The sequence below is a fragment of the Protopterus annectens genome, chromosome 3.part1, assembly GCF_019279795.1.
Source record: "Protopterus annectens isolate FY-2018-M chromosome 3.part1, PAN1.0, whole genome shotgun sequence".
NCBI classification, from domain to species: Eukaryota; Metazoa; Chordata; order Ceratodontiformes; family Protopteridae; genus Protopterus; species Protopterus annectens.
The window spans coordinates 1,011,300,028-1,011,326,279 of record NC_056732.1 but is presented as its reverse complement, the minus strand read 5'-3'; the positions used below and the strand labels follow the sequence as shown (position 1 = coordinate 1,011,326,279).

The following is a 26,252-nucleotide window of genomic DNA, read 5'->3' as shown; positions in this document are numbered from 1 at the left end:
GCAGATTTTCATGTAGTCAGGTATAACATTCATTAAATGGAGGCATATAAATTAGTATAATGCGTGTCTGGTTTACAAAGTCTGTTCATTTTTACTTTTACAGTTATTCAGCTAGACAGAATAATTCTGATTCTGCACCAGGAAGCCATGGTTTCTTCTCAGATGAAAAACAAAGTCGTTCAAAAGAGGTGGCTCAGAATTATCAAGACATCCTGAAACAACAGGTAAATGACATAAGAACTTGTGAAGAATGCAAACGTTAATATTTCATGTTAAAACATATCTTCTTGATCTGTATTTGTGCTTGCATATTTGCCTTTAAATATTACACACACACACACACACACACGCACAAAATCTCTGTGTTTGTATATATATATATATATATATATATATATATATATATATCTCCATTGATCCTATTTGTTTACGTGTGTAGATGGTTTCACTTCCTAATCTCGAATTACTGAAATTTCGAAATTCAGTAACCCGAGACTATGAAGTCGAACCATTCACAACACCAAAACCCACAAACCCGAATTACACAATCACGAACATGCATACACCATACACCACTGAACATGCACACCATTCCACCCACAAGACACAAACCACACAGCCCCAAACTGCTTCACCCCCCACACTCCCTGACTTATATATACCCACTCTGAGGTCGTACATAAAATAAAAAAAAAACCGCCACACACCATGCCATCCTCCACTCGCTCAAACACAAATACACATCACACATACACAAACACCAACAAATCCAACACTCACACTTAACACCTCTCTAACCTTACCCACACACACAACATAGAAAAACACACAAACACTCACATGCGATTTCAGACACCATAACACTACATGCAACATACCGGAAGTGCATAAGCGCGGATTCGAGATATTCAAATTCATGCTTATACACTTTCGGCATTCTGGTTTTCACCTTCACAGTCTCGGGTTACTGAATTTCGAGATTTCAGTAATTCGAGTTTATGAAGTGAAACCGTGTAGATACATTAGTTATATGTGCATGCTGTGTGTGTGTGTGTGTGTGTGTGTGTGTGTGTGTGTGTGTGTGTATATATATATATATATATATATATATATATATATATATATATATGTGTATATATGTTATATGTATTGTGTGTGTGTGTGTGTGTGTGTGTGTGTGTGTGTGTGTGTGTGTGTGTGTGTATAGATGCAGATATATATAAACTAAAAACTTCACTGAATAAGTAGAAAAAATACATGCAAAGGCTCAGAACAAATGATTGTTTTCCTTCTTTATGGTTATAAGAACTTCATCAGAATACATACAAGATAAGGAAAATCTGGAATACATAAAATGAATACTGAATTCTGTTACGATTGGTCTCTCATCAAAGAATATCCCTTTTCACAAACTTCAAAACTGGAATCTGAAATATCAGTAAATGTTGATGTTGGGACCATGTGAACAGCAGGTGCCATTGAATTTTTCTAATAATGCCTCTTGCCAGAGAAAACATGACAAACATAGATGCCATCAGACTTAGACTCCTGATACATTTCTGGGCTGAGACAGTAGTCTGAGTGAAAAAACTCAAGAATAGATATAGATGTAGATCTACTTTTTCCTGTCTAAGAAGAGTTCTTTGAACTTTGGTATCCAGGAGATAATCCAGGAAAAACAGTCCTGTGTGATGGCATTAAATAAGACTTTTGTTATGTTCTCCTGGAGCCCCAGTCTGTGTAGGAGCTGCGTCACTTGTGAAGGGTTCCTCAGTTTGAAAAAAAGCTCTGCCAGAAGCAGAAAGTAGAGATATCACACAATTTTTTGACAAAATCATTACATTTTCACTCCATGTAACACCTTTTACATGGCGAAGTAAAAGTTGCAGGCTTCACTTAACCTGTCATAGTCTTACAGTATTTATATTAACACATTGCGACAGAAGGCATCTGTTAGTGTCAAGCTGCTCTAGTACATGTGTTAACTAAAATGAACAGAAAAATATTGCTAGATGTAATAAAACGTATAGTAGATAAAACATTACTGTTCTGCTCTTTCTTGATTGTCAGCTGGATGAGGTTTCAACACATCAGTTTCAAATTGCTGATAGTAAAGATGTTCATCATGTTTCACTGTTGCAGTCATTACAGTTGGGTTATCATGCTGGCAGGCTACCCTCAGTCTGCCCGAATTCCAAAGTCTAGGTCCAGCGTCGGTTGCTGTCGCCTCTTCCCTGACGTCAGTGCGCCAGGGGTATAATAGATGCAGCTGACGCCATTTTCTTCAGTCTTTCTTGCCGCGCGGTGCCCGAAGCAAAAGCAGTTCGCAAGTGCTGGTTGGCCGACTCCTGAGATTTTCAAAAATCGAATTTCAGATCCGAAGTCTTCATTAAAGCTAAGTACCCCGTTGGGGAAACGTTTTTCTTGCTCCAGACCGATGTCAGAAAAAGTTAATAATTGTATTTCTCGTGGGAAGCAAATACCTCATAAGGATTTTCATTCTTACTGGATTCCTTGCCTAGGCCCTGACCACAACATTGCTAGTTGAAGGTTTTGTGCTAGATTTAACCAACGCACTATTAAGCATCTGTACGATTTTGCCTTTCATTACTTTGGTCGAAGATTCAATTATATAATTCTGTTGGAACAGCCGACGACCGGAGTTTATAAAAAGCGCAAGGAAAAAGAAAAGGACAAGCATCCGAGGGCCAAAACCGACGTGGCTTCCACTATGCCTGTCGCCAGTTCTCAGTGAGGTGCTTTTGCAGCCCCTGGCACCCGCTACCTCAGAGCCACAGGCTGCTTCCGACTCCCACGTGGAGCCAACTAGGCCGCTGGAAACCCAAGGTATTGGACACTCAGAAACTATTCTTTCAGATAGGTCCGGAGCCGCTGAGCAGGCATCGGCTTCTGAGGGTATTTTCAGACCTACACAGTTATATGTAAAGCCAACTTCAGCTTTAAAGGCAAAGACTAAAGCAGCTCTAAAGACAAAGAAACAAGTACAACATTCTCCTGGACAGATTTCCATGCCTAAAAAATAGATGCTTAAAATGGCCGAAGACCTAATTACTTTGATCAGGGGTTCCCATCCCCCTCCTGATAAGAGGCCTAGGCAAGAGATAGAATATGAATCTTCAGATCAGGTTTCCATTTCCTCTGATTCCTCTACTGAACATGAGTATTCCCTTCCTCCCTATGAGGATTCTGATGCTGAAGAATCCATCCCTTCAGCCTCGCCTCCTGAGGATTATTCTTTTGGGGAGACCGTGCATACTATGAGGGAGCATTTCTATTGGGAGAGCCAAGATTACTCTGAATCCAAGAAAAGGCTCGGAGACTTCCTTTTATTACCCCAGCACACAGACCCCTTGCTATTCCTCCTGTTTTAGACATTGTAGATGATGTTTTTACAGAGTCCGGTCTATCTCCTGACTCTTTACCACCAGCTCCTGTAAAGCCAGACAGATACTACAGGGTTCCGGATTTTCATAAATTTCTTTACAAAAACCCTGCTGCTGACCCAGAAACTATTTCTCAGGGTCCCAAGGGGGTCAAGGCCTCCACTGCAAAAAACCCTATTCCCTCTGATAGGGATTCAAGGGCCCTGGACCGATGGGGAAAAACAATTTATACTTCTGCTACCTTGGCTGTAAGAGCTTTAAATTGTCAGTTTCATATGCTTAAATATCAGCAATATCTTATGTCACTGCTTAAACAGAAAATGTTGACAAATTCAGAATGTGCAGAAAACAAAGAAATGCAGGATTTATTGCATGCAGCTGAACAAGTGGGAAAGCATACTTTGCAATGTGGTTTTGATTCTCTAGAGGCCTCTTGCAGGGCCGCAGTTACAGGTTCTGTCATTAGGAGGCATGCTTGGTTAAAAGAACAGAATTTGCCTGATCATGTCAAAGCAAAACTATTAGATGCTCCATTACAACATGATACCTTGTTCGGTGTTAAAGCAGAAGTGTTGAAGAAAATGGAGGACAAAGCTAAATCTATGCAAACAGTGAAGGATTTCTTACAGGTACAGCCTCCCAGATTTAGCAGGAACTGGCCTACAATGAATTGGTCCTTTCCAGTGTCAGACAGGCCACAAAAAGGCAAATACAGACGCCCCAGAGGCAGATCACAGCCCCAAGGCTCATACAGGCCTAAGCAATGGGGTGCTTCTACCTCCAAAAGTGGAGAGGAAAAATCACACCATACAGGAAACAGTTTCAATAACTTTCCCCTACCAACACCAAGCACATATCTTATGGCTGCTCTTCTGGGGGGAAAACTAGCACTTTTCACGCAAAACTGGCACAGGATCACCCAGGACAAATGGGTCTTAAATATCGTGTCTCAAGGCTACAGGTTCCACTTTCACACCCTGCCAAGGCCAAACGGTATGCCAAACCTGCCACACAATCAATGGGCAGAGGCACAAAAACGAGTTTTATCCCTCATGGACGTGAAAGCCATTCAACAAGTACCACAGCAAGAGCAGGGAATAGGATTTTACTCAAGGCTATTCTTGGTACCCAGAAAGGACAAAGTCTGGAGACCAATACTGGACCTGTCTATCCTAAACACATTCTTGGATATTCCAAAATTCAAAATGTTAACTCTGCAGCAGCTTCTGCCCATGCTGGGCAAGAAGGCTTGGCTTGTGACTTTAGACCTAAAAGAGGCATAACTGCATGTCCCAATCAGACAATCATGCAGAAGATACCTCAGATTTATGGCTGGCTCAATGCACTACCAGTTCTCTGCACTGCGCTTTGGCTTATCTACTGTGCCCAGGGTCTTCACAAAATGCCTGGCACCAGTGATTGCATTTTGCAGACAAAGAGGAATACAAATATATCCATACTTGGACGACTGCCTTATTCAAGCAGAGAACAAGGACACTCTACTACAGCATCTGGCGTTTTGTAAAAAGGTTACTAACAGGTCTAGGGTACACAGTAAACGAAAAGAAATCAAAACTCGTACCCTCTCAAGAGATAGTATTCCTGGGTGCAAGCTTAAATACAACTGCCCAGATGGCTTATCTCACGCCAGACAAACAAAGACAACTGACTACTTATTTCAAAATGTTGGCAACAAAGTCCGAGTTATCTGCAAGAAAAATTCTGCAGGCTTTGGGCTTCATGGCATCCTGCATTCTACTAATTCCATATGCAAGACTGCATATGAGGAAACTTCAATGGTATCTAAAAAGTGTTTGGACTCAACATTGCAACAGCCTGGAAACAATAATTACCCTCATTCCCTGCTTGCAACAGGAGTTTCGATGGTGGGCAAAAGCCTGTCACCTCAACACGTGGCAGCCATTCACCATACCCACAGCCAGGCAGACATTGACAACAGATGCATCAGATTATGCCTGGGGGGTCCCATATGGCAGGAAGATGTATTCAGAGCACATGGTCCACAAGTCAAATGCATCTACATATCAATCAAAAGGAGATGATAGCTGTACAGAATGCCCTGACAACTTTCAAGGATCTACTTCAACCAGGACAATTACTGATAAAGATGGACAATACTACAGTCATGTGGTACATAAACAAGCAGGGAGGCACACATTTCTACCCCCTCTGCAGACTAGCCATGAACTTGTGGGACACAGCATTGACTTATCAAGTACATCTGCAAGCACAATTCCTGCCAGGAAGGATAAATGCTCTGGCAGATGAACTAAGCAGAAACTTAATGGATCCCCACGAGTGGAAATTGGATCCACAAGTATTCAGCATAACAAAGAACTGGGGATGCCTGGACATAGACCTATTTGCCTCCCCTCACAACTACCAATTACAGAAATTCTGCACAAGGACTTATCCCACTTTCTGAAATTTAAGAAAGTTCAGTTACAGATTTGCTGTTTTGAACTGTTTGTAAGTTTCTTGGAGGCCAGTGCTTGCTTGGGCTAAAGGGAAGTGTCTGTGTTCACCAGTGGCAGTGGTTAACACTGAGCAGCCTGCCTGTCCCTGTAGGAGTGGTTACTGCCTAGAAGCTGTAATTTTATTGGCCATTTTGGGTCAATTCTAAACTCCTTGATCTCTCTCTCTTAAAACCCTGCAACTCTCTCTTTGCGCGGTCTTGTGCACAGAGCAGCGTCGGGCAGCGCCGCTTAAACAGGTTTAAACTATTCCCAGCTCCACAAAGTCTGCTCTTCACTTTTTCCCTTAGAACTGTTCTAAATCTCTAATTAAGCACTGTATTTTCATTGTAAAGCCCCGTACTTGCTCATATAAGTCATCTCATAGGTAAACACAAACTAAAGAACTACGTCCATTTATACTCCTTCTAAGCACTTGCTCCCTATTGGTTCTTTCTGATCAGTCAATAAGTAGTTCCCTATATTATTCAGGCATGTCCAAAGGTCAGTTTCGAGTTTACTCTCCAGTCCAGCTGGTGAATCTGGGAATCTTGAGGCAATGTTACAACTGCCGTATGTATACAGACCACCCTCTCCTCCCAACAAGCTCAAATATATGTGAGAGATGCAACTATATAGCCAAACTGGAGGCTAAGCTCTTTCAACCCAGTACTGGCACAGCCTGTCAGGAGGAGAAGGTAACCACACACACCACAAATCCAGTCTCACATAGACCTATCGCATCAGCAAACCAAACACATAAACACACAAAACCATACTCGGAGGCTCTAAATAAAAATCTGCCTAAGCAGCAGAGACCTCCAAAGCAGACATCCAAGCAACACCTACCACGAAACAATATCCACATAGCACATAGCTCACAAAGTCAGTGTGCCACACAGTCACAGCCCTTAAGGCTAAACAGCACACCTAATACACTTGTAATAGGTGACTCTATTGTCAGACACACAGACGTCCCACTCACCAGGCTGAACAAGGAGAAGGTTACTGTAAGCTGCCTGTCGGGTGCCAGGATCCGCCACATAACACAAGCACTCAGGTCACTCCAAAGCAAGTACAAATATGACTCCGTCATTGTCCATGCTGGTGTGAATGACCTGAGATGTACCTCCCTGGACTACATGAAAAAAGACGTACATGAGCTCTTTGATCATGTAGCCCAGGCCGGTATGACCCTGACCTTGAGTAGCATCTTACCCTCACCAAGAATGTTGCCACAGTATAAAGACAGAATGATCAATTTTAACAATCGGCTAAAGTATTGGTGTCATTCAAAGGGGATCCAGTGTATGTCAGCCTGGGATAACATGCTCGACAGTTGCTTCGCTAGGGATGGCTTGCACCTGTCACCCCTGGGTTTTTGAATACTGGCAAAGGCTCTTGCCTCCCCCATAGTGTCTTTTTTAGGCAAGGCTGAAAAGACAAACTCACCCTGATAGACAACACAATGAAAAAAAAACTAAGGGTAATGCTGCTCAACGCCAGAAGTCTAAACCTCAAGATGCATGCACTCGAGACTCTCCTCAGTATGGAGAATATCGATATCTGTGCAGTAACAGAAACCTGGTTCAAGGCTCCCGAGAGCACCCCAGCACTAACAGGTTATACTTCATACCATGCTTTCCGGCCCCAAAACTCAGACAGAACCACAAAAGGAGGGGGAATATCCATATTTATCAAAGATACCCACACCTCCAGGTTAGTGGCACTGCACGAAGCATCGGAGACCATTCATGTGCAATGAACGGTGGGAAAAACTGCCCTTCAGATTGTAGCCTGCTACAGACCATCCACCCAAACACAGGAACCTCACTCGGCTTTCCTGAGAACACTGCAGAATATGAAGGTCTCGCCAAACACTATTATATTGGGTGACTTCAACTACCCAAACATCGATTGGGAAAACTACTCAAGCCCAAACACCCTCGCCCAACGGTTCCTAGAATTTATAAACTCAAATGCTATGGAACAACTAGTTACCACTCCCACAAGAGGGGAAAACATATTGGATCTGGTCATCACCAACATGGGGTCTCTATGTTCCACACCAGAGGTATACCCCTCATTGGTAAGATCAGACCATAAACAAATCTCACTGGACATCCATATTCCATCCCCACCCCTAGCCAAGGAAACCACGGTGAAGAACTTCTCAAAAGCAAACTTCACACTTCTCAAAACTGAGGTGGAATCCGTCAAAGCCCCCTGGCCAGTGGAAAATATGGCCCAAAATGCAGAATCCTTTACAAAAGCATTCTATGGACACCTACAGGAATGCATGGAGCATGCTATCCCAAATAAAACAAAGACTCACTCCTCCAAAGGCAGGAGACCTGTCTGGTGGACCCCGGCCATAAATAAGCTATACAACAGAGGGAGAAAGCTACTACATGACAGAGCAAAATCCCAAAAAGGGAAGGCGTCACTGATCAGTACTAGCAAGAAACTATGATCCCTCATAAAATCATCTAAGGCCAGCTTCGAAAGAAAAATTGCACAAGACACTAAAGATAATCACAAGGCCTTTAGTTATGTCAGAAACCTGGGAGGCAATTCCCAGATATGCTCTGAGTTGGTGCAAAATGAAAAAAAATGCACTGAACCCACAGACATTGCCAACATTCTGGCAGAAAGGTTCAGTGCAAACTTCTCTCCCCCTTCCCCCCCAAAAGAGCAAATGTCTATCCCAACAGAGTGTAGCCTTCCTGAGATCACAGATGCACAGGTGAGAGCTTCCCTCTCCAAAGCAAAAAACACAGCAGCAATGGGACCAGACTGTGTCCCGGGCTGCGTCTTACACGAGCTCCAAGAAGAACTAAACCCTCATATAAAGTCACTGTTTAATCTCAGCCTTACTACAGGATATTTACCCAAGGAATGGCGTACAGCAACAGTGGTCCCACTCCACAAAGGTGGTGCCACAACAGACCCCGGAAACTATCGCCCTATAAGCCTGACTAGCCTGGTCTGCAAAGCTGTGGAGCGTATCATCATGGAAATCATAAACAAAGACATTGGGAACCTCCAGACACTGGATCCTACCCAATTCAGCTTCGGTAAGGGCAGATCTTGCCTTTTGAACCTGGTCAACTTCTTTGAAACGGTTACCAAAGCCATAGATGAAGGGAAGGTAGTCCACACAGCCTACCTGGACCTCACAAAAGCCTTCGACACAATACCCCACTCGGGCATCATAAATAAGCTCACCAGCTTAAATATCAAACCCTATGTCACAAGATGGGTTGCAAACTGGCTCAGGGATAAGAACCCACATGGTCAGAATAGCAGGTGCCATGTCAGACTCTAAACCAGTTACTAGTGGTGTCCCACAAGGCTCAGTCCTGGGACCTCTCTTGTTTGGTATATATTTCTCCGAGATACAGGCTAACACGGGTGGACTATGGCTGACCAACTTCGCAGATGACTGCAAACTAGGTGCTGTAACTGACTCTCCGGCTGACACAAGCATCCTCCAAAAGGGTCTCTCAGAGACGGATAACTGGTGCCAAAGCCATGGCCTAAAGCTAAATGCCAAAAAGTGCATAGTCATCCCCTTTGGGAAAAACAAAGTGCCCACAAATTACCACATAGGTGGTAATCCATTAAGTACGGAAGAAGTAATTAGGGACTTGGGGACCCAGGTAGATAGCAGTCTCTCCTTTGACAATCACGTTGCCAAAGTGGTTAGAAAGACCTTCTATATAGCCCACCTTATCATGAAAGGGTTCACATCTAGATCAAGAGAGGTCATTGTGCCCCTCTACTCATCACTTATCAGGCCCATAATAGAGTACAATGCCCCATTTGGGATGTACCTTACTTGACACCTTCAGCAACTGGAAAGACCCCAAAAGTATCTCACCAAGAGGATCAAGGGGCTCAAACAGAATGCCATATGCAGTTCGGCTAAAGAAACTCCAGCTCTACTCAGTTGCGTACCGCCTACTCAGAGGAGATCTGTCTCTGACGTATAAAGCCATGTCCAACCCGGAATTAATGGACATGCTTCACCTCTGGAAATCAAAATCCCTTAGAGCTACACGCTCCAGGGACTTGAACCTCAGCACAGAAATAAATAGGACATGCTGGAGGGACAGATTCATATCCCAGAGGCTCCCCTCACTCTGGAACAAAATCCCAATCCATGTTAGGCAGAGCCCCTCACTGACCCTCTTCAAGAGAAATCTTGACGAGTGGATGGGAAATCGTAAGTTTATCCCTGGGATCTCTTCTGTGTCCCTGCTTGACAGAGGTACAGTAAACTAACCTTAAAAGGGCTACCTTCTGTGACCTACTATACAGAGGCACAGTCAACTCATCTAAAAGGGTGGCGAAATCCAAGCACACTCTGTCTAAGCTTATAAATGCCCTAGGGCAGATAGCCTAGTATCAACCTATGAACCTATAAGCATGGAAAGTGGATGCTCTATCTTTCAGCTGGAAAAACCTAACAGTATATGCCTTTCCTCCTCTGCCTCTCCTTCCCAAGGTACTCCTTAAGGTCAGACTAGAAAAGCCAAAAATGATACTGATTGCCCCAGACTGGCCCCGCCAGCATTGGTACCCAATCCTAAAGAGCTTGTCTCAAAGTCCAGCTTGGACATTACCTCAAATTCCACACTTATTGACCCAACAAGACAGTCAGATACTGCACAGCCAACTCAGGACCTTAAACCTGGCAGCATGGCGGATACTGTAGCCATTCAAGACACACCTCTCTCAAAAGCAGTGATGGATGTTATTTTGGAGGCCAGGAGGCCTAGCACCAGAAAATCTTATGCAGAAAAATGGAAGAGATTCTGTGCCTGGAATCAGGCACAAGGCATTGACACGATTGTTCCAAATATTCCTCAGATTTGGCAATACTTAACTGAGAGGCTGGATAACGTCCTTTCCTTTTCATCAATTAAAATTCATGCCTCTGCCATTTCAGCTCATTACAATACAAATCCACCTATTTTTTCGCATCCATTACTAAAGCAGTACCTCAGAGGGGCCAAAAACATAAGACCTCCAAGGAGAGCCCCAATACCTGCATGGGACCTCAACTATGTCTTGGAAAAACTCCCACTGCCTCCGTTTGAGCCACCCTCTGCAGCTGATATAAAATTCTTATCCCAGAAAACAGCTATGCTCCTAGCAATAACCTCCGCTAGACGAGTCTCAGAGTTACAGGCACTCATGGCTGTGGAACCTTTTATCATTTTCCATCCTGACAGGGTTTCTCTAACCCACAGAATAAGGGTGAGAGACTTCTGCATTCTTTGGATATTCACAAGCAGCTACGCTTCTACTTGGACAGAACCAAAGCTTTCAGAAAGACGGAACAACTTCTAGTGGCATATGCTACAGGATCACAAGGAAAGCCTATCTCAAAACAGACATAGGCCACTGCATTCATTTCTGCTATTCTCAACATGGCAAATTAATGCCCAAGGGTATTAGGCCACACTCAACCAGAGCAGCAGCCACTTCAGCAGCCTTCCTGAGAGGAGTACCAACCAAAGACATCTTAGAGGCTGCAACTTGGAGTTCAGTGCATACTTTTACAAAGCACTATCACTTACCTCTCTACTCAAAATCCAGGGCAGGCTTTGCCACTGCAGTTCTACAGGGCCTGATAATCTCTCCTAATCCTATTTAGCACCAGCCTCCCAACCTCAACTTTGGGATTCAACCCAATTATAATGACTGCAACATTGAAACACGATGAACATAGTACAGTTGTGTACCTACCATAAATGTAGATGTTCGAGTGTATTCACTGTTGCAGTCCAGGTTACCCTCCCACCATCCCCCTTTTTCTTTGCTGGGACTTGTCTCTACTTCTCTAGTCTATACAACCTATGTGGTGTATTTGCTTGTAGATGAAGGAAAAGTTGTTTTTCCTGTATGCATGCTTATTGGCATAATTTAGCCTACCTTTTTAGGGGCACCTGACATCTGGGGCAAGAAAAACTGAAGAAAATGGCATCGGCTGCATCTATTATACCCCTGGCACACTGACGTCAGGAAAGAGGCAACAGGAGCTGACGCCGGACCTAAACTTTGGAATTCGGGCCGACTGAGGGTAGCCTGCCAGCAGGATAACCCAATTGTAATGACTGCAACAGTGAATACACTCGAACATCTACATTTATGGTAGGTACACAACTGTACTTTTTTGATCACTGCCATAGAAAGTCAGTGTTTCCTAGGCATTTTCTGTTTGTATTGCATGCTGTCAGTGTTATGCTGTGCATGGGCTTTCTTTTCTTTGCAGATGTGCAGCTATTCTAATAGTGTATTTAAGTAAGGGCGTTGCCCCTCCTGCGGAGAAAAAAAAAGCTTTTTATAACTGGTCTTGATGGCCTGTTTCACTTTCTTTTTGTTGGTGTGGTGGAAGCTTCATGTATTTGAGATTTGAGATTTTGACGGAAAGAACATTAGTAATTTGGATTGTGTTAATGTGTTGGACATGCATTATATACTGGCCTAAGTTTGTAATCAGGAAAAAAAATGTGTATTTTTTAAGAATAAGTAGAAGTAATAATTCACTGTAAGAGATGAATATGTTTTTTTTAAAAATTCATAGAATGAATATGCTGTCAGAAGCATCAGCTACACTAATCCACTGTAGATGATTTAGTTGAGAATACATGTATTAGCTGTCTTGAGCAACAGGTCATCGCAGCTCAAATACCTCTGACCAGCAAAAGCAGCTTTTTTACCTAGAATTACTCAGCAGTTACATCATGGGAGGAACCTGTTTTATTGGTGGGTCACATTGTTATAATGGAAAGACACACAATAAACTTTAATTTTCCAAAATTTGATTCTCCCCAAGCAAGTACTAGAACTTGCTCTTTAGAGTTGCTTCGTTGAGTTTTTTAAATCAAAACCCAAAGACATTTCTATATATTTTACTATTTTCAGCTTCTCTAATTGCAAAAGATCTTCTCAACCTCTCTTTCTGTATCCTGCAGATGCAACAGGAGATTATTCAGGCTTGATAAGCATTCCAAATAGATGCACCCTTCAGGCTTCTGCAGTGATCCTGGGGTGTTTTTTTTTCCTGTGTAGAGTTAAATAACATCCTCCATTCATGGAAGATTCTGTAGATGGGGATTAGAAAGGAGCGAACTGAAAAAGGCAAAGATGACTTTTAATATTTAAACTTTCAGTTTTTATTATTGTTACTGGCCCTCGAATGATGCCTTCCCTTTACTTACATCATAATCGGCCCTTTTTTTCCATTTTCTACGTGAGGTCAGGGTATTACATCAACTATCACCAACTCTCTTAATTCAATATCACTCTGCTACATCAACAGTCATGCCTGTCATAGGTCTTATTTATTTATTGACCGGCAAAGTTCACTGGGCCAATGACCCGTTTTCAGTGGAGGCCCGGGAAGAAAAGCTCCATACAATCACAGAAATGTTTACACAACATCAGCTTAACTTTGAAACTCAATTTTTACACAATACAAATTGAAGTAGATATACAAGACTTATACATATTATAGAGGTATACAATACAAGAAAATAAACATTATGTGTTAGATTTTTAGTAGTTCTGTTTGTATATTCTCATAAGTAAGAGTACTGCTTAATCAATTCTGTTTATTCAGCCACAGAAATAAAGAAAGCAAGAGAGATTGGATACGAAGCCAGATAGTGTAACTTGCAACAATATTAAGTTAGTAAAAGTATTTGTAGTGCATAGTGGCCAAAACATTTAAGGTGGTTTAATTATGTGACTACAAGAACAGATAAGGTTATTGAGATAGTGATCTTTTAGTGCAAATTTAAATGTTTTTAAAGAGTCTAGTTGAGTAAGAGAGAGGGAGTGCATTCCAAAGTTTGGCAATGGCATGGGAATAGAGACATTGTCCAGCTCTTTTGTTGGGTTTAGTTATGGTTAAGAGTAGTTTGTTGGAGGACCGAAGATGCCGAGTAGGGGTGTGTGTTTGTATTATAGTTTGAAGGGATGGACAGAAGTTTGCATGATTTAGTAGTTTGTGGGTGAGAATAAGTTGGGAGTAATCTAGGTAATGAGAGAACTCAAGCCAGTTTTATAGATTTATTGGCCAGGCAATGATGTGTACGAGTTGGCATGTTGGAGACAAACTTGGCTATTTTATAGTAGCACGACTGCAGTTTGTTCAGGAGAGATGTGTGTAGGTTAGTGAAAATGGGGCAACCATAAAAGAGGGAAGGTAGAAGTAGACTATTAGCTAGTTTCAGCTTGGTAGACTTGTCCAAATAGAGTTTAAGCCTATAGAGTTTGCCAAGCTTAAAATGGGTCTTTTTGATGGAGTTGAGTATATGATTCTTAAAGCATAGTTTGTCATCAGTTGTGATGCCAAGTAGTTTCGCTGTTTTTACAATTTAAATTTCTGTATTGTTTTGAGAGAATATTTTAAAGTCTAGAGTTAGGGGGTTGGTTGTGAAGAGTAAAAGTTCATTCATTGCTTATCACACAGTGTGTCCATTTCTTTTGCTGGACACCCTCATTTCCTCTTGCCTTCTTCATGTCTATCCCAAAGCATCATCATCTGCTTTCCTGCACATGTACCCAAACCATCATAATATGTTTTGTTTGGCCTTCTCTACAATTCGAGCTACTTGGGCTTCCGTTCAGATGCTTTCATTTCTTTGTCTGCCCCACATTGTGCATCCTCCCACCTGTCTCTGGCAGTTAATCTCCATCACCTCAAATTTCCTCAGCTGCTCTGCCGTTACTGCCCAGGTTTCATTATCATACATTAGTACTGGTTGCACAGCTCATTTTACATCTTTTTTTTCCAGCTTCTTTGGCATTCTTCTGTCACAAAGTATTCCTGACACTCTGTGTTAGTTTACAGAAGTTCTTGTTAAGAGTCTGCCTGTAATGCCATATCATCTGCATACAGTAACCTTATTGATCTGTCTGTCTGACCTGTATGCTAATGTATCCCATCCCCAGTATGAACAGCAGTGGACTCAAAGCTGAGCCTGGATGCACACTCACTCCCACTGGGAAATCCCTCAGAGTCTAAACATTGTTCATACTTGTCACTGCGTCCTTGGTATGTATCCTGCACTAATTCTGCCAGTCTTTTTGGGATTTTAAACTATTGCAGGACTTCTCAAATTGGCTTTCCTTGGCACCTTGTCATATGCTTTTTTCCAAGTGTAGGATTGCCTAGTTGAACATCTTCCTCATCTCTAGCTTCTACTCCACTATCTGTCTTAATGCAAACATTGGGCTGGTTGTACTGCATCCCGATCTCATCTGAACAATTCATCAATCACCCTGTCAGTTTGCTTGTATCCTTTGAGAAATCTCTTTCCATCTCCAGTGATGGCTTTGTGAAGTCTGTCATGGCTTTCTTAAGCTTTTTCTTCTTGCCCCCCTACCTCTCCAGGAAGAGATTGACTTGAAAAGAAACTATATTTTAGTTCATGTGGACTCTTCCCAGGTTTGTTAAAAACTTGATCACCTAATCTCCATCAGTGGATTGCCCTAAGAACTTTGATAAGCTGTTTGTGCTATAGTTAGGTGAGAAGCTCTTTGATGGCTGCAGCAACTGCTGAATTGGTCCTGCTTCATGTCACTGTGTATGCAACCCTCATGCCACCCACATCTTCAGGGAAGGAGTTACTCTCTTAAATCTTGATATTTTATTAAATCATTGTTGAGGTGTTAGTAGTTGTGAAGCCAGTCTGATTTGTCAGTTGTCTAGGAGAAGGAAAAGATTTCCAAATGTGAGATGATGATCTCCCCCAAGTCTTCAGATGGGGTTGTTCAGCACTTGGAGAGACAGGTCAGAGGCTTCTTCTCAGACTCCGCGTAACCTTCAAGTCACTTGCACGTATATTCATAATGTTTCCAGGGTTTCAGGATTCCCTACTTTAGAAAACTTTGGCTACGATAAATTGTACTCTTCATGTTAGTTATTCAGCAGTCATAATACACATTTCGCCATTGCAGAACAGCTGTTACCTGTGGCCAGTGGAACTCTGACCTACCAGAAGCTTGTCAAGCATTTACCTAAGGTGGTTTGCATCTGTGGCCATCTCTAAGAAATCTTTCTTAGGACTTGATCTTCATGACTGACAGGCTTGTTCATCCCTTGTTAAAAAAAATAGATGGTGTGGTGGAGCTAACATTACCCATCTGGGCATTATTCTTGGTAGCCATTGCCTCCAGCTGTACGATATCAGAGTGGGGGGTCATTTTTTATAAGACTCCCTTCTTGGTCTTCCACAAGGGTTGGTGTTGCATATGACTAATCATCACTTCCTTTCAAAAGTGATCCTGGAGCTATCCTTAGCCATTATACTTGTCTCCCTGTTTTTACTTCTTCTGTTGGAATGTAGAAGAAAGATGTCTCTGTAGTCTGTATTTTCTCTGCAAGTTGAGGTTTAGCCTGTGGCTTGCATATTACTTCAGTAAGACAGTTTGGAAATTTGTCTTTTTAGCTGTGGGTAAAGCGTGTCAGCCCTGTAGAAGAGCAAACTTTATCCATAAAATTACGAACTGTATTAAATGCTGATAACTAGCATGGACTCACCCGTTGGAAAATGCCGTCAAAGGCTCCTCCAACATAGCCTTGGCCGAGTCCATCATGTCTTTTAAACTAACTTCTATGTTTTGGACTTTTATGCCATGTTTTACCAAATATTTTTGCATGAAGCATGATTTCATAATATCCATCACTTTTGACACTTAATTGTTGTAGGTCTCTATTCTCTGCCACTGGAATATAAAATTCCATCTGATGATGTTAATCTTCACCTAATCCTTGACGGTGGCTTCAGTTCCGAACTCTTGGAACTGACTCTGCCATTATTTTCCAGCTCACGCTGTCCAAACTCTCGAGCCAGGCTCTATGCTCCTGACAGAGATTACCTCAGATCTTGCTTGCTGCGTCACAGACCAGATGTGCTTTCCTTATCTCTCGAGTCTTGGCGATTTTTTGTAAGTCATAAACCAAATTTTATCTAAAAATTCCTTATAGTTAAGTTTCTATAGCTCTGTATCTCTGTTTTTTGTTATCTAAAGCTACCCGGTCCTCTTTCTAATTTTTTGATAATTTTTCCTTGCTGTACGGTATTTTCTTCATACCATTGTTGGTAATTCTCCCTTTAGGGTATTCTGATTACCATCGTTGGTAATTTTTCTTTCCTTTCCTTTCTCGTGGAAAAAAAATATGTGTGTGTGTGTGTGTGTATATATATATATATATATATATATATATATATATATATATATATATATATCTTTCTTAGCTTCTGCTTACCTTTTGGATATGTCTAATAAGAAGCAATCTCCGCTGAAACCTAAGGGCACTTCAGGTTTCAAGAGATATAAAAAATGTGAGGGTAAAATGCCCAACTCGGACAGGCATATCCTGTGTGCGTATTGTTTAGGTGAGGTACATGTAAAAGAAATTTGTGCTATTTGTCACAGGTTTTCTTCTCGTACTTTGATGGAAAGAAATAATAAACTTCTGTTGAAATGCTTTTAAAATCTTCTTTTGACTAGGCCATTTCTGGTTCTAAAGGGAAAACTGGGGAAGTGGGATCTTCTTCCAAGAGTTCAAAAAAGAGAGCTGCTTTGGTTCCACCAGCAAAAAAAATTTAAAGACTTCCTCGACACCGAAAAGTTCTTCGGCACCAGGAGAATGATCATTTCCTACCAAAATGCACTTGGAATGGACTGATGTCTCATTCTCAGCTTCGACAGAACCATCGATACCGAGTACTGCAAATACACTTCCAAGGATGTCTTATTCACCTTCTGTTGACCCTTTCAAGGACAAAACCCCCTTTGTTGAAGTCAGACGGTCCAGGTCTCCTTCTGCTGTATCAGTGAAGTCTACTAAAAGTTTATCAGAACAGGCCATCATGAAATTAGTGGATCAGCTCCTAGTTTCAAGAGGATTACCTTCATTTCCGAGCCAATCCGGCATCGAAACTGCTCATTTCATGACACCTACATACACTCCTCCTCCAACTCTATTAGAGCCCTTGGAGTCCTCTGTTCTGACAATTCTGGCTCTGACTGAGTCTGTTCCGATAGCCTTTCCATCTTCAGTTACGACTACTGCCTTGAGTATCTCCAAGTCTTCTGAAGCAGAGGATTCCTGGGGTCGGGACTCACTGATTGGTTCCAGGATGCATGGTACCCTTTTGGCCCTTGTAGCTCAGACCCAGGCTCCAGGTGTGGGGACGGTCTCCTCTGTGCGGACTGTGACCCCCGTTCTGAAGCAGTCTATTTCGGTTCCAGTCTCCCATCTCTCTACTGGGGGGCCTGCCTTCCGTATCATGAAGAAGTCATTATCCTTTGGAGTTTCACAGTCGTTGCTTTCTATGACTGGACAGATTTCTTCTCCTTTCTCTCAGACAGAGCTACCACTGACCTCATTCCCCAGGCAGACGGCGCAAAAGTCCCAGGTAATGTCCACCTTGGTGGTCACCTCTTCGGAAACATCCCTGGATCATCCCCTCGAGGAAGTCCCTGCGAAGAGGAAGTGCAAGAGGAAGCACCTCTACTCCCCCGGAAGAGTCTTACACTGAAGATATTGACTTCAGTGAAGGGGAAGGTTCCCTGAAGTCACCCCCAAAGATGTTTTCGTTTGGGGACATCCTTGAAATACTGAAACAGAAGGGGGTGGCTGGTTGTCCACCCAGACTTTCACAGAGGAGTCAGTATACCTGGAGGCTTTTCGCTTCCAACCCTCCACTTCTTGGATTTTTCCGCCTGCTGATGATCTTGTGAAACCGATCGCTCAGTGGGCTTGGAAGACAGCCGACGCCATACAGCCTATTCCCAAAAGGCCGGACTGTATTTTGTCTGCAGCAGAGGGTGAGCCACATTGGTCAAAGGGAATCCCTGCTGATGCCATGGTGGTAATGGCCGCCACCAAAAAAGAACTCGCAGAGGAGAGTCGCACTATCCATCCTCCTAAAGAAGCCTAGGACTTTGGATAGATTTGGGAAGTGTGTTTATGCTTCAACGACCTTTGCTTTAAGGTCTTTGAACTGTATGGCACACTTTCTCACTAGCTATTCTAAACAGTATTAATGGATTGGCTTTTTTTCAGCCACATGTTTAAGATGTTTTAATTGTCTGTTTATATAAAGATCAGGTGGTTAACTAATTAATTTTAACAGTTTCTGAAGAAGTCTGCGTACTTCGCTGACGAAAAGCGCTTAAGTGGATTAAAGTGGATTCAACGTATTTTTTGGACGGTGTGTTCTTGCCTTTGCTTGTTCTTGTTAGTTCAATTTAGTTTGTATGGCACACTTTACCAGGTTACAAAGAGACTTGATTAAAGAGCTTTCTAACACTCTGGCAGGAGCAGTAGCTGCGGAGGTTCAGGATAAGGTTTCCTCCCAGCTTCCGACCCTTGAATCCATCTCCAATTCATCCATGAGGCTAATAGCACATGCAGCTGAAGGGACGTCCAGAGCAGCGGGTTCAGGTATAACCTTCAGAAGGCACGCCTGGATGCGCTTATGTGACTTTGCGGAGCCATTCAAAGCATTATTCATCAATGCTCCTTTTGACGGATCCACCCTTTATGGCCCAAAAGTTAAAGAAACTCTGACCAGAAGTGAGCAGGATGGTAAGACCCTATCTGCGTAGGCATACGTTTCTCTACCCCTCAGCAACCTTACTCAAGGAATCAGAGGAGTGGGGAGACTATGGTTCAAGAAATCCAAAGGGCCTTTCTATTCTATGACTCGTGATAAAGATTTTGCCAGGGGAAGAGGGGGAAACAATGGAAGACACCGCCCTAGAGGCTGGAATGGACCACAAAATCAGGTATCCAGGGAATCCTTCACTGGTAATTCCTATTAGCATCCCTGAATGGATGCCCAATTGTCTTCCTCCAGAGGCAGTCAGTGGACGGTTATCCCTGGACCTTACCAGACTGGCAAATAATAACTTTGGAAAAATGGGTTCACAGAATAATATCTAGAGTCTACCAAATCCCTTTGTTTGTAAATCCCAAACCACAGAAAAACTCCCAGATGTTCCACCCAATCAAAGGGAGTCAGCAGCTTTAGAAATCCAAAAGCTGCTAGAAAGAGTCATCCAGAAAGTCCCACCAGACCAGATAGGATCCGGGTTTACTCAAGATTCTTTTTAGTGCCTAAAAAAAACAGGGGACTGGAGACCGATTTTGGATCTTGGCAGATTCAACAAATCAATCCACAAAACCAAATTCCGGATGGTTTTGGTGCAAGCTATACTTCCCTTTTTGGAGAAAGGCATTAGGATGTGCTTGCTTGACCTCAAGGATGCTTATTACCGCATAAAGATGGAACAGAGCTCCAGGAGGTTTCTATGCTTCCGGCTAGGAGCCAGTCATTATCAATTCAGAGCACTACTCTTTGGACTCACCAGAGCCCCCAGGGTGTTTACCAAATGCATGGCAGTAGTGGCAGCTCATCTCAGACTGCAAGGTTTTTGAGTATTCCTTTATCTCGACGACTGGCTCCTCACTGCTACTACCAGGCATCACTTAGAAAAGGCAAGAAACTATACCATGTCTGTTTGCATATCCTTAGGCATTTCAATAAACCCCCAGAAATCCAAGCTGCAACCCACACAATGACTAAACTTCATAGGGGCGCACCTAAACACTGTCTCAGGAACAACTTCTCTCCTCCAGAAAGACTACTAAGCATCGGGGCTCTGGTCAGACAGATCATTCAAAACAACAGAGTCCCAGCAAGATTGTTTGATGGCTGCCACAATCACTCTGGTTCCTCTAGTAAGATTTCATATGTGAATACTACAGTGGTTACTAGCAACGGAGTGGTGTCTAACTCATCAATCAATGTCTTACCAAATCTTGATCACTGATCTTTGCAAACAAGACCTCAAATGGTAGCTTCATTCAGATCAGATTCTCCTGGGCCGACCTTCTGTTTTACCTCAACCCCAAGCCATAGTGACCACTGATGCTTCCTAGATAGGGTGGAGGGGGCATTATCTGGGAAAGATGGTTCAAGGCACATGGTCCCAACTGGGGGCCAGTCTGCACATCAGTGTCCTAGAGATGAGGTCAGTGCTGTTAGCGTTGCAAGCATTCCAGGATACCCTTCCTCTAGGGACAGTTGCAGTTCAGACAATCAATATGCCAGTAATCTGGTACATCAACAAACAAGGGGGAGACCAATTGTATCCACTATGTCGAGAGGCACTCAGAGTTTGCCAATGGACAATTTCTTCCAACCGCTTTCTCCCAGCAATGCACATTCTGTGAAGTTCCAATGTGATAGCAGGCAAATTGAGCAGGACTATTCTCATGCCTCACAAGTGGTCCTTGAACCCAGTAGTGGCGGACAAGATTTTCCATCCATGGGGCCAACCTTGCTGCGACCTTTTTGCTTCTCCCCTAAACAACAAACGCAGAAGTTACTTTGCCCACCGGGGGGGGGGGGGTCATTCAGGTATGCTGTTCTACACAGTTGGCCACCTGGTCTATTATATGTCTTTCCCCCAGTTCCCCTAATCTCACAATTTCTGAAGAAAGCCAAACGACGAAGAATACCATAATCCTTATTGCCCCATTCTGGCCTCAACAAGTTTGGTTTCCCTTCCTTTGGCCTCATCTGCTACAGAAACCACGGACTCTGGACCTGGTTTCAGATCTGCTAACTCACCCAGACAGCATGGTTCATCCAAATTTACAGCATTTCAAGCTGTGTGGCTTCTGCAATTCCCATGATTGCTAGGCATCCCTCTGTCTCAACACCCATGCAACGTATTATTGCACATCACAAGCCTACAGCTAGAAAACTTTACCTGTGGAAATGGAAACGGTGTACCATATGGACCTTAGACAAAGGACTTAACCCCTTTAATGCCCTGATTGAGCACATTTTGGACTTCTTGAATATAATCTTTGAATATGGTTCCTTAGCTTCAACTGTAAAAGTTCAATTGGCAGCAATCTCTAATTTTCATACTGGATACAATGACTCATCAATAATGTCTCATAAACTTTCCAAAGCCTCCTTGAAATGTTTGTACTTGCTGAGACTCCCCCTTTAAAGAACCAGTTCCTCCATGGGATTTGACTATGGTCTTCCAAGTATTAACTCAAGCCCCTTTTGAACCAGCTGGTTCTTATCAATTAAAATTTTTGACTTGGAAGACCTTATTTCTAATGGCCATCACTTCTGCAGTCTCTGAGTTACAGGCCTTATCATGCAAATCATCCTATTTAATTTTTCATAAAGACAGAGTACAACTAAAAACAAATCTCTCCTTTCTTCCAGAAGTGGTTACTGAATCCAACATCAACCAGACCTTACAGTTGTCATCATTTTCCCTAATTTTACCAGTAAAAGAGAATATGCTCTTCATTTGCTGGATGTTCATAGACATTTGCATTTTTATCTCCATAAAACTAAAGAATTACGTAAATCTGACCAATTATTTGTGGCTTTCTCTTCCTTAAGAATGGGTTGTGCAGTCACCAAAGTTACCTTAGCTAAATGGTTGAGAGGACTGCATTTCTTTCATCTATAACAGTTAAAGCTCATTCTACGAGGGCTGTTGCCACATCAGCAGTTTTTCATGCAAGAGCTTCTCTAGAGGACATTTGTGCAGCAGCCACTTGGTCTTCTCACCATACCTTTGTCGCACATTACAAATTAGATCAGGTCTCGAGAGGTCAAGCATCCTTTGGCTCTATGGTACTTTGAAATATTCTTCCATGAGTCCTCCCAAGGTACACAAGTTGCTGGGGATTCTGTCCCACTGTCAAGGATTAGGTGAAGATTAACAATATCAGATAAAGAAGCTATGTCTTACCATAATGTTCCATCTGTGTTGTTCATCTTCGCCAATCTTTGACGTACCCTCCCACCTTCCCCCGACCTAAAACTCTTAGTAGGCCTCACCGGTTCAGATCCAGTTCTCATCAAGAATCCATAGATGACCTCGTGTCTATCTGTATATATGTTTACATGTGTGTGTGTGTATATATATGTATATATATATATATATATATATATATATATATATATATATATATATATGGTTCTACCTGACATAAACGAAACCCCAAAACACCAACAACGCAATCACCGAAACCACATAACCGACAGTACAAAAACACGAAACCCCACATGCCCGACAACGAAATAACCGACGGTACACAAACACGAAACCTCATACACTGCACACACCACAATCACAACAATCAACAAGCAAAACACATTCCCTGTCCAAAAACCACATACACAACACAAGCACACCAAAATCCCTACAAGCCCACACTAAACCTCACATACACAACTACCTACAACCCTAACCCAAACCCTAACCCTAAGGTCCGTCACTACCGCACACTTACCTGACCCGCTCCCTAACCCTAACTCACTTATCCCGCCCCTAACACAAACACAATCACTACCACACACTTACCTGACCCGCTCCCTAACCCTAACTCACTTATCCCGCCCCTAACCCAAACACAATCACTACCGCACACTTACCTGACCCGCTCCCTAACCCTAACTCACTTAACCCACCCCTATCCCCACAGACCGTCAATATCCACACTTATCTTACTCGCACCCTAATGTCCATCACTACCACATACTTACACAGCCTTTTCCCATGTCGGCATCCTCGGCGTCGGTGCTTTCATCCGTCGGGTCGGTCTTCTGCACTGTCTATCTTCTGGGGCCCGTTGCGTCGGTCTTCTGAACTGTCGATCTTCTGGGGCTTGCGATTTCCCGTCGATGTTCCGGCGTGTCGTCTAAGGTAGAACTATATATATATATATATATATATATATATATATATATATATATATATATATATATATAATTTTTTGATATTTTTGTGTGTATTCTGCCATTTGGCAAACTCGATCTGAGGTAATCTCTATGAGGAACATTATGGGTAGAGCCTGGCTCGAGAGTTTTGAGAGTGTGAACTGTACAATAACGGCAGAGTCGGTTCCGAGGGTTTGGATCCGAACCCACCATCAAGGATTAGTGAAGATGAACAACACAAATGGAATGTTATGGTAAGGTGTAACTTTTTTTTTTCCATCTCCTGCCACTGTAGCAGGATTTTATGGTACTGTTATATTTTTTTCAGTGTTTTCTGCCTTCCAAACGTAGGATGTACGTGACCTATTCATTCTACATTGTCAGGTTTCCATCGACTGCCAAGGAGAGAGCTGTCCATTGTTCAGACAGCATTGATGCTTTCTTGTATACTTGCTGGCATCCTCACATTGAGTGCTTTGATGGCCCAACCACACCACTGGTAAAGGAGGAGGAGATTAATGTGACCGATGTCACTTCTGAGGGCCACACTGCTTTGAATGCATGCTTCTGCATATTCACATTGAAGGCTGCCAGCAGGTAGTGCCTTGGTGAGCTTGATGTCACCCCCTTCCTCCCAACCAGGCTTTGCATTGCCGCTCCTAGAGATCATGCCAGTATATGGCTGGTTTCATTTCACCCACATGTTCCAGGTTGAGCCCATCCATCCTCCCTGTCAGCTCCATCAGAAACCTGACTCAGTAAATGAACCCAGGTTGCTTGGTCCTTAGTCATGGATTTTACCTTCTATGCCACTGGAGCTGACTATGATCCTTGAGACTAATCACAATGGTGTCCCACTGCTGAGGGCCTTTGGAGTCGTATACAATGAACAATAAGCACACACCATATCAGTTGATGTTTGACAAGACCTAGTTGCGGTATGTACTTGTCTTCTGACCTTCTTTCTGCCCATCCATTGTCTGTTACCAGAATGTGAATATATTGGACTTTTATGCATTTTTCTAAAAACATTATTCTATGTGGTACAGTTTCATTAATCAAATGCATTTGGTCTGTGTAGCTTCAGTTGGTGTATTTTCTTGCAAGTCAGGCAGGCATACAATTTATGTTCTTGTTTGTAGGTTTACTTGCTCATCGTTTGGGGGTTGAACTGGACAGCATTAAGCCTGGCTCACCCTTTTAGACTACTGTTCACCATCTTGTTGTATACCCCTGTTTGAGGTGTGCACCATTGAGCATGAGAGTTTCTAAATGAAAGGTTTTGTGCCAAGCAAGGAAGTAACACAGTACAGACAGTGCTTGTACAGATCAGCTGATAAGGTGAATACTCACTGAACTGCACTATGAAGTATAGTGTAACATTTCTGTAATATGGTACATGTTATGTTAATAACATTATTAATAAGAAGTGGAATAGAAATGATTGTTCTCAAAAATATACTGAACCCATTAGATTTTATGTTGTCCTCATTGAAAATGGAGATGTCATTAGGTGCAACAAAAGTAATGAATGCATATGACATGACGATATCCATCTATTCACAAACATGAGTGTAAGGCTACAAAACCAACACATTTAAGTTTGTCTAATGCATTTCAGGTCTTCATTCTCATATTTTTTTAATTTATATTAGATTAAAGAGAAAGAGGAAAAAAAGAAAAAAGAACGTGAAGAAAAGGAGCGATATGAAGCCAAACTAGAAGCTGAAATGCGAAATTATAATCCATGGGGTAAAGGAGGTGGAGGAGCTCCTCTCAAAGATGCCCATGGAAATTTGATAAGTATGTTTTCTTTTTTTAAACTTGCTTCAGAAATGTTTCATCGCACAATATCTGGAAAGCTTTGACTTGGGCTTTTATGCTTATAGTTGCAAAACATTACAAATGAGTTTGTTATTGCAGGGCTAAAGCATGTTCTGCCTTGTATATCATATGATGTGAAAACCTGCAGCACTTGCACTGTTTGGTTTGTATGACTTCTGGTAAATAAACAGTACAGGTGTGCTGTAGGTTGTAACACAAAAATGGGCTCAACCTGTGGTGGGAGGGTAAGCTCAAATGTGTGACACTGTTGAAACTTTGTCTAAATGTCTGAAGCTAGAACTAAATTGTAGGAAGGGGGTGATTCAGGTTAGGATAGGAAAACATCATTGCATGAGGGCAAGGCAACTAGAGCATATGGTTGTTCATTTCAAAATTGTGAAAATAAGAGCAGGACCGGCCTTAGGCTGATTAGACTGACTGGGTGCTATAGGCTGCTGTACTTTCAGGAGATGATATGTTTCACTGCATTACTGAGATCTAGCAATGAATGCTGAGGTTGTATTTGCAGTAACAAGTGAAGTATTTTTGTGCTCCATGTGTGGCACAAACTGTACAGCTACTCGTTACAAATCTAGCAAGCAGTTTGCTGCTGTTTAAAAACAAAAGTTTTTTTTTTTTTTGTTCCTTGGCTTGGAACATAGATTGGGAAGAATGACTGGTTTTACTCCATATTTGAGGAATGTCAGATCAGGACACAGATCCTTTTTTCTTTTTTTTTCCCCTCCATTTTT

General features: G+C 42.4%; 1 protein-coding gene across 1 annotated transcript in view; it reads left to right on the top strand.

The window, feature by feature from the left end:
• CSPP1 (centrosome and spindle pole associated protein 1) overlaps positions 1-26,252 on the top strand; it is a 2,775,649-nt gene that overhangs the window by 1,204,575 nt on the left and 1,544,822 nt on the right. Inside the window, exons 11-12 of the mRNA XM_044066267.1 lie at positions 104-224; positions 25,332-25,479. Of these exons, the coding sequence (XP_043922202.1) occupies positions 104-224; positions 25,332-25,479 (269 nt within the window). The remainder of the gene's footprint in view (positions 1-103; positions 225-25,331; positions 25,480-26,252) is intronic.